Source organism: Camelus ferus, chromosome 2 (genome assembly GCF_009834535.1).
Source record: "Camelus ferus isolate YT-003-E chromosome 2, BCGSAC_Cfer_1.0, whole genome shotgun sequence".
NCBI classification, from domain to species: domain Eukaryota; kingdom Metazoa; phylum Chordata; class Mammalia; order Artiodactyla; family Camelidae; genus Camelus; species Camelus ferus.
The window spans coordinates 69808821-69818905 of NC_045697.1; the positions used below are offsets into that span (position 1 = coordinate 69808821).

General features: G+C 34.1%; 1 protein-coding gene across 1 annotated transcript; it reads right to left on the reverse strand.

Annotated features, from left to right (window-relative positions):
• Window positions 1-6932: 6932 nt before the first annotated feature.
• On the reverse strand, window positions 6933-8355 carry LOC102503705 (protein BTG1). Its single transcript, XM_032491476.1, has one exon. It carries the CDS (start codon window positions 8350-8352, stop codon window positions 7912-7914), a length of 441 nt encoding a protein of 146 aa, XP_032347367.1. The 5' UTR covers window positions 8353-8355; the 3' UTR covers window positions 6933-7911.
• Between the last annotated feature and the right edge of the window lie 1730 nt (window positions 8356-10085).

Genomic DNA, 10085 nt, shown 5'->3' on the forward strand with positions numbered 1-10085 from the left:
GAAGTTAATTATCATTTTGCTTTAGAATGGAAACAAATAAATTTTAATGCAAATAGACCTTCAAAATGCAAAAGAAAAATTAAGGATTTGCCTCTAGTAACATTGAAATTTAAAGACAAGAGAGAGCTAAGTCTAAGAATGACACCGGTATTTGTGGTATGAGGCTTATCTGTTTTGGTTAGTGTTCTATCCCAGGAGCCTAGCAAAGTGTTGCACCTAGTATGTGCTTAATAAATCTTTTTTGAAGGAATGAATTAATACTCTTGTGTTAATACTAGAATTAACTTCTGTTTCCTCATACATAAAAGGGACATAAAATATCTATGATATATGTTTGTTGTTAGAATAATAAATGATATCGTAAAGCATCTTGCAAAGTGTTTGAAACAAGAATTGTAGCCAATGTGGAAGAATTAACTACAAATTCTGGAGGAAACTTTATTATAGATGAGACCTACTTCAGGCAATTTAAAGGATTATTATGTGCTTGTGTGTGTGTGTGAATGTGAGAATGTGTAGGAAAAAGCTCTTAATCATACATAATTTTAATCTAAGGATATTCCAATATGTTACATATATTTTGTAATTTTTAGTTTAATTTAGGATAGATATACTAGAGATAATCTCTACAGAAATGAGTGGAGAAGAATTCTTTTTCTTTGAATCCTTTCAGACAAACACAAAATTGGAAGATTCTGAATCTTAGGTTGCCTGTTTTCTGTATCTGATGTGTGAATGCATTAAAATGTTTGGCAATATGTGATAAACTCAGCTGTCTTTATGGTGGTTTTGGGGAAATGAACAAATTCTACTGGTACCATATAGAGATGTATAACACTTGCAAAACATGGTTTCTACATTCTAGGAATGAATTATAAAATAGAAGGGTATAATACTTAACTAAACAAGAAATTTCACAATATATCTTTATATGAACATATCTGACAGCCCAATGTGGCAATTTTTGAAGATAAGGCATGAGAAGGAAGAGAAAGATTTGAGGCCTAAGTCTACAGATAATTCTGATAAGGTTTGTGAGGAAAAATTACAATAACCTGTGTTATTTCAGAGCAATAGTGCAAAATGCCCAGGATAGTCAAGGAAATTTTTTAAAAGAACAAATTATAGGACTTGTTCTGTAAGGTATCAAGACTTACTATAAATCTACAATAATGAGACTATTTAGTTTTGGTGCAAGGATAGAAAAATATACCAATAGATCAATGAATGATGCAGAATAAAAATCAAAAAGAGATCCAGACGTAGTCACCTGACTTATGACAAAGGTGGTACTATAGAACAGTGGGGAAAGCAGACTTTTCAAATGATGCCAGGTCAATTTGATATGTAAGTAGAAAGAAAATGAAACTTGGACTTCTTAGCAACAAACACAAAACAGTCACTCCCAGGTGATTTAAATTTCTAAATCTCAACATGAAATGAAAACCAGTCAAGATTCTCGACAAAAACAAGGAAATTATCTTCAAGACCTTGAATGATTTCTTAATTGGGACATGAAAAATACAGACCATTAGAGAAAAGATTTATGAATTGAACTGCATTAAAATTAGGAAATTCCTTTCGCAAATATAAACCATTAAGAGAGTGAAAATTCAAGTCACAGATTGGAAGAAGCTATTACAACACTTACAATTAGCTGAGGGGTCATATTCAGAATTGTACACATTAAAAAACTACAAATCAAGGGGCAGGATTTAGCTCAGTGGTAGAGTGCTTGCTTAGCACGTGTGAAGTGTTAGGTTTAATCCCCAGTACCTCCAATAAAAATAAATAAATAAACTGAATTACCTACCCCCTAAATTAAAAAAAAAACAAAAACCATTAACCCCCCCCAACAAATCAATAAGAAAAATAAAGAAAACCCATTAAAAAACAGGCAAGAGACTTTATCATCTACTCACAGCAAAGAATATCCAAATGGCCAAATAGCATATGAAAGGTGCTCAAACTTCATTAGTCATCAGGCAAACGTAAACTTAAATCATAATGAGATGTCACCATATGCCCACTGGAAGAACAAAAATAAAATGACTGATAATGCCAAATGGATGATGTGAAGAAACTAAAATACTCTTGCACTTCTGGCAGGTATATTATTTTATACATAATTAATTATGTGTCACTTCTCCTTAGAATGTTGGGCTCTAGATCTTGGTAGCAAATAGGATAATACATGCCATGAAAAGGATGACAAAGGTGAGGAGAAACATGCTATGTTGTTTTTCTCTCTCACTGTTGTGAAATGGTCACAAGATGACAGTGCCAACCGAGGAAAGAAACTGTTCCTCTTTTTAAACATTTTAATTTGTGGAGAGCACTATTACCACTTTGTTAGTTAGCTTAGGCTATACCTAGTCTGTTAAAAATTTTTTGAATTTTATCAGTCTATTTAATAAAGAAAGAGATATTGCCCTATATGTCTAACATGAATAAAGTGAAAAGAAAAGAAAATTCCATATATGCTGCTACTGAGCAATTTTAAAAAATTGAAACATACTTGATTTATAATATTGTGTTAGTTTCAGGTGTATAGCATAGTGATTCAGTTATATATACTTTTCTGATTATATTCCATTATAGGTTATTACAAGGTATTGAATATAATTCCCTGTACTATACAGTAAATAATTGTTGCTTATCTATTTTATGTATAGTAGTTTGTATCTGTTAATTCCACACTCCTAATTTTTCCTTCCCCTATTCCCTCTCTCCTTTAGTTTTTTTTTAATTGAAGTATAGTTGATTTACAATGTTGTGTTAGTTTCTGGTGTACAACATAGTGATTCAGTCATACATATATATATACATATTTTTTCATATTCTTTTTCACTATAGGTTATTACAAGGTATTGAACATAGTTCCCTGTGCTATACTGTAGGACATTGTTATTTATCTCTTTTATATATAGTAGTTTGTATCTGCTAATTCATCCCTCCTCTCCTTTCTCCTTTAGTAACCATAAATTTGTTTTTTCTATGTCTGTGTGTCTGTTTTGTAAATAAGTTAATATGTGTCATTTTTTTACATGCCACATATAAATGATATCACGTGATATTTGTATTTCTCTGTCTGACTTAATTCACTTAGTATGAAAATCTCTAGGTCCATCCACGTTGCTGCAAATGATATTATTTTATCTTTTTTTATGACTGAGTATTCCACTGTGTACATCAACATCTTTATCTAGCCATCTGTTGATGGACATTTAGATTGCTTCCATGTCTTGGCTATTGTAATTTTATTCTTCAACTCTGCGTAAATTCTTTATATTTTCCAACTCTTTCCTAAAAACTTCACTCTGTACCTCTATACACCTCTTGAGTTCTCTGAACATCTTTGCCATCATTATTCTAAACTCTTTAGCAGATAGATTGCCTGTCTCCTCCTCACTTATTTCTTCTTCTGGGATTTTATCTTGTGGCTTGGCCTGGGAGATATTCCTCTGCCACCTCATGTTGTCTATCTTTCTATATATATTTTTAGGTAGGTTAGTTACATTTCTCAATCTTGAAGAGGTGACCCTTGGTGGGAGAATGTCCTATGTGTCCCAGCAGTACACTCCTCTTTTGTCACCCAGGGCCAGGGTCCAGCCAGTGCCAGGGCAGAGTCTGGGTGTTTGTGTATTCCTTCCACAGTCTTTGGGATTGTTATTTTCTTATTTCTGCCTCCTGGTGGATAAGGCTGAACTAGAGGCTAATGCAGGTTTCCTGGCAGGAGGAATGAAACACCTACAAAAGGTTGAACTTAGGCAATTATGAAATTATACCATTGTTAGATTTTTGTTTTCTTGATTTGTGCTTTAGTTTAAAAATAAGAATAAATGTTAGTTTTAAAGACATGAACATTGCATTAAAAAACCAATTCATAATAGTACATTATGAAGGTAAGAATTAGCTGAAACTTTACAATGCTAGCATAGACACTATTGACTTTCAGTGAACATCCTTTCAGAACACTTTTTCTTTTGTATTCTGTTCTATTCTATTCTATTTTATTCCATTTCATTCCATTCCATCTCATTCCATTTCATTTCATTCCATTTTATTCCAGTTATCTATCATATCTATCTACATATGTACCTATAAAAAACATATATAGTCTTCCATAAATGAGATTATACTTAAATCAGTGTTCCTCAAAATATGGCTTGTCAAGAACACCCATGGTTACTGGGATCTGCCTCCCAGCTAATGAACAGAGTCCCCCTGTCTTGGGTTTTAGACAGTCCACTTTCAACTTTCCATTTTATCATTTTCTATTTTTTATTAAGTAATATAAGTGCATAACAAAAGTTAAAATAGAACAGAAGGACTTATAATGAGAAAGCAATTTATCACTCCCAACTTCACTAAACATAGGTATGCACACTTAAAATTTCCTGTCTTTAGATCTTTTGGTAGTTACTCTGTAGAATGAAATAATATGCCTGTACCTTATTTATCAATTTTAAACAAAATATATTAATATATTGTGAAAGGTACAGCCAGCTCTGTTTTTTCCTCTTCCTTAGGGTTTCTCATTATTATTTTTAGTTCTTCTGTTGGTTACATTTACAATTTTAAATTGAAATGAGAGGTGTCAGATGATTAGTATTTAATTCTTTCATTTTTAAATTTATATCCCAAGATAGGAAAGTCATTTTTCAAGAAAAAACAATAATATGAATGAAAGATGAAAAGAAATGATAGGAAATAAGAAGAGGCTGGGAAAGTAGTAGGTAGACCAGATTCAAGAAGAAGAGACCAAAGGTTCAGGTGTGGTTTCTGCTTTTGCCATTTGCTAGTTCTGAGCACTTAGTGTGATCTTGTCTTCAGACATACAAGCATAAAATCCTACCTACCAGGGTAGTACAATTTAGATTTATTACTTCTGTCACACTACATTTGAAAATTACTGTTTTATGCCAATTTCTAACAAGTAGATGAGATAATGGAATAATCTCTCTTGGCTCCTCAGAGAAGTGTTTTATATTTTATAACATATATTGTGGCTTATATATTTTATAACAGTTTTTATAAAAATGCACCAACTCGAACACTTTCTTCATTTTTCCAAAACTATTTCTTTTGAGAACTGTGGTGACTTGAATTTTCTTTGATGCTGAAGCATTTAATTATTCAGGATTCCTCGCCTCTCACTTTACTTTGTGTTTTGATCAGTCCAGATGGGAGGTGAGATGGACCTTCAGGTTAAATTAAGTCTTTGTTCACTCTACTTGAGAAACAAAATAATAATGTCTCTCTATTTCAAAAATTTTATTCCTTTCTATAGTCATCAAACTTTAAAAATTGTGTCTATTAATATATGCCATACCTTGGGATAGTCACTAGGGAATAAAAAGGTTAATAAGAGAATCATGGCAGCTGCTCATCACAGACCTCTTTCCAGTTTTTATTTGAATGTGAGCCAATGTATGTAAGACTTTCTACAAAATACCCAAGCTATGTGAATCCTATAAACCTGTGACTCAGGATCTGTCTGTCTCAGAGTTTCCTCATCTGTGTAAGTAGTAGGTTGCACTAGATGATCTATGAGGAGTCATATCTTAATTTTACTATGTATATTAATGAATCTAGGGCAAATGTAGGCACTCAATGATTAAATCACCCAATACGTTTTGTTTGTTTGTTTGTTTCTTATTAAACAGAACTATAGCTGTGGAATATTTTTATCCAATTCATTATCCCTTTCCTTGTAACTTCAAGCACTGTCGTTCTCTGTATTAGTCTGTTTTAGCCTTTTGATAATTCTGTTGGCAGTTCCTTCCAACTCTTCCTTCCTTTTTTTTTTTTGACAAGTATTTATTGAACATCTACTATGTTTCCAGCCACACACAGAACTAAGGGAAATTTCAAACAGAGGAAACCACTGCAAAAACTTCAGGTGTTAATGAGCTTGGCACATTTGAGGAATTGAAAGAATATCCTGGAGCTCTTGTAGAATGAGCAAGGAATGGTAGGAAGTGAGATGGCCAAGAGAGGAACGTCTTCGGTTCAAGCACCAGCCTGACAATCTGTAAGCATCCCAAAGGAGCACTCCCCACACCATCCGACTTAGATTGCTTACTTCTAGAATCTTCACCTATGGACTTCTGTTTATAGACTCTTGTGTCTTCTCTTGCTAAAAAATACATTGCACCTTTCTTTCTTTGTTTCTTTCTTTGAATTGTTTTGAGGTTTTCAATGGAGAACTTGAGCAGGAGTAGGGTCTTGTCCTGGCCTTCCTCATTTACTTTAATCCCCTTTGTTGCAAGGGGATAAAAAAAAATTACCCTAATATAACTACTGGATTTTGTTTTATCAGCTATTCATTTTGTTCCAATAGGTTATAAGTATAGTGATTTATACTTATGTTTTCTGCAAAGAGTTTTTATAGTTGTAGCTCTTACATTTAGGTCCTTGATCCATTCTGAGCCAATTTTTTGTACATGGGGTGGAATAAGGATCTGACTTTATCCTTTTGCATGTGAATATCAAGTTGTCTCAGCATTATTAGTTGAAAACAACTTCTTTCCCCAGTGAATGGTCTTGACACCCTTGTGAAAAATCAATTAATCATTAATGTCTGGGTTATAAACAATAAACTGGGGCAATTGTAGGGCTCAGTTCATTTGTTTCTCTGCACTTCAGAATACTGTCTTTCATTGCCTAATGTTTGCTGTCTTACAAACCATTGTCACATATGGATGTAAAAGATATACATATTATGTGTATGTATATATTACATGCGTATATATGTTTTATATACATATATTATGCATGTATAATTTTTTCAATTTTTTTCAGATGAGAGGGTAAATCTAGTCTCTGTTATTTCATCTTAACCAAAAGTGGAAATCTGAGAATAGTTTAGTTTTTTTTTTCAAATGGTTATTTTTTAATGTGGGAGAAAAAAAGGACATGTGATCTGCTTTCTTTTTTTTGTTGTTGTTGTTTAAATGCAAAGATAAGAAACAAATTATTATAGACAGGAAAAATTTCTCATCCAAAATATACAAATCCGTACAACTTTGCTACAATCAATATACATGAACTGTACAAATTTACATCAGTTCATGATTTACCAATTAAAAGATGACTAACAACATCCACAAATTAGATGGTGGTTTGTGGAAAATGCTTTTACCCAATTAAGCACAAGGAAAGTTACAAACCAGACCTCCACTTTCTAAAAATAATAAGTTTACTTGATCTTTGAAAACTGCAAGCTAGGAAATGTACAGAGAGCTGGCTGGTGCTAACACCATAGTTGAGACAGCGTCTTTTCAAGGGTCTTTTTAAAAGCCTGTTGCCATGGCGGGTTCTGGTCACTTGTTACTTTCAAGGCCCAAAACACAATACAAGTTCTGACCATTTCCTCAGGTTGTGCTTACTAATTTTTCTATTGTATATTTATACATATTAAAGTACCAGGTAAAAGTCTTGTCATAACATTTCCAGTATTATCATGTTTAAAATGTTGCGCTTCTCTATTGAGTTGCCAAAACAGGTAACAATTTAAGTGTAATAGTGCAGATTTCCTCTGCAAGTTCTACTGCAGAGAAAGGTTCTTTGAAATACAGATTTGAGTTAAAGGGACTGATGTAAAAATTTAGGTATAATGTGTGGGAGAAACTCAAACTATCCTAGGACTTCACTCCCTAGCAAGTAAAGTGATCATTTACTCGGACTAACAGACTATTACATCATTGAAAGGTACTGTCCAAACTATGACACTGCCACTTAAAACATTTTTTTACCACTCTATCTTGTGCCAGATCTTCACAGCTGTGACATGGTTTAAATTCCATAATCCATCCCCAAGAGGAGCCCACCAAAAGCAAAAGTCAAATTTATCCATCCATTATGAGACGATCCGTCCATAGACTGTATCTTAACCTGATACAGTCATTATATTGTAGTTTTTGGACTTGTTCTGCCCAGGAGAAGTTCCTCTTTACAGCTGATTCTGCTGTCTACCATTTGCATGTCGGTGCTGTTTTGGGTGCTAGCTCCTGCTGGTGAGGCCTCGTACAGCACACAGTTGGAGCCATCCTCTACAGTTCTGTAGGACACTTTGTCGGGGTCAACCCAGAGTGTGAGTTCACTTGGGAGAAGCCTGAACAGCTCCTGACTGCTCAGTCCAATGTGCTGTGCTGCCTGTCCAAACAGACGATCCATTTTATGGTTGATGTGAATACAATGGTAACCTGATTCCTTGCACGGCTTTTCTGGGAACCAGCGATGTTTATAATGTTCTGCCAGCAGCTCCTGCAGGCTATGGCTGAAGGTCTGCAGCTGTTGCTCACTCGTGAGCCCCTTGATGTGGAGGAACTTGGAGATGAAGGACATGGCGGCGGCGGTGGCAATCTGCTCTCTTGACAGCTGTTAAAGTGCACAGCACATTATTGTTAAACTGTAAACACAAAGTTGTACAGCAGATCTCTAGAATGTTTGCATCTTTCATAACTGAAATTTTATACACATTGAACAGCAACTCCCTATTTTCCCTTGCCCTAGCCCCTGGCAATCACCATTCCATTTTCTGCTGCTTATGTGTTTGACTACCTTAGATACATCATATAAGGGGAATCATGCAGTCTTTCTGTGACTGACTTATTTCACTTAAAATGTCCTTCAATTTCATCCAAATTATCACATATGACAAGATTTCCTTCTTTTATAAGGCTGCTTAATATTCTGTTGTATGTATATACCAGATTTCTTTATTCAAACATTCTAGTGTAAATGGGAACTCCTGCAGCAAAAAGGAAGGGGCCCATATCAGCAGTCATCAGTCTTCTGAACCTTAAAGGAAAGCCAGCAAACCAGCTGCTTGCTCTCAGGACATTTTGCGATTGTTTTGTTGGCCAGGAACGACAAAAGCTCATAATGTTCCATGCAGTAGAACGGAAATCAGGGAGCAATAAGAATATCCACGTCGCTCTGGTTACATTGATCCTGAAATATTCTGTTTGTTTTTGTAAAGATCATAACATTGAAAGGAAAGCTCAGTGCATTTCAGTAATTAGCTGACAGTCTTGGAAGTTGTACAAAACCTAGAAGCCACTTTTAGACTTCTCGTGGCTCTTGGGATACTTATCAGTCACAATGAGAACACTGAACAATTAGCCGAGTCTTTAGGTGTTGATTTTCAAATAAAAAATTATGCTCCAGTATCAAAACCAGCTAAGATAAGTGAATACTGTAGACTTATCATAAATTTGCTGTAACAATGGGTAAGAGGGCTGAGATTTTAAACTGATTAATTTTTTCCCCTCACATTTTACATGACATATGATGAAAAAAAGAGAATACTATAGACTAAAATTTCATATCTCATATAGTAGGGGGGAAAGGGCAACAAAGGAGAAATAAATTTTTTACATTGAAAAAACACCCATTGGGAATACTATTCAGCCATAAAGACCAACAACATAATGCCATTTGCAGCAACATGGGTGTTCCTGGAGTGAAGTAAGTGAAGTAAGCTAGAAAGCAAAAGAAAAATACCATATGAGATTGCTCATATGTGGAATCTAAAAAAAAAAAAAAAAAAAAAAGAACACAAATACAAAACAGAAACAGACTCATAGAGATAGAATACAAACTTGTGGTTGCCAAGGGGATGGGGGGTAGGAAGGGACAGAATGGGATTTCAAAATTCATAGATACTGACAGGCATATGTAGAACAGATAAACAAGATTATACTGTATAGCACAAGGAAGTATATACAAGATCTTGTGGTAGCTCACAGTGAAAAAAAAAGTGGCAATGAATATATGTATGTTCATGTATAACTGAAAAATTGTGCTCTACACTGGAATTTGATGCAACAATGTAAAATAACTATAACTCAATAAAAAAAAGTTTAAAAAACAAAACAAAACACCTATTGGTCGTTCAGGAGTATGTTGTGATTTTTTCAGCTTTCCTTCATTACTGATGTCTAGTTTCATTCTTTTGTGTTTGGAAAAGATACTTAATATAATTTCATTCTTAAATTTATTAATACTTGTTTTGTGACCTAAAATATGTATATCCTAGAGAATGTTTCATGTGCACTTGAAAGAAATGCTGATTT

What these genes read in the sequence shown, in the direction of transcription:
- LOC102503705 (XM_032491476.1), bottom strand. Translation starts at nt 8,352, where the DNA reads ATGTCCTTCATCTCCAAGTTCCTCCACATCAAGGGGCTCACGAGTGAG.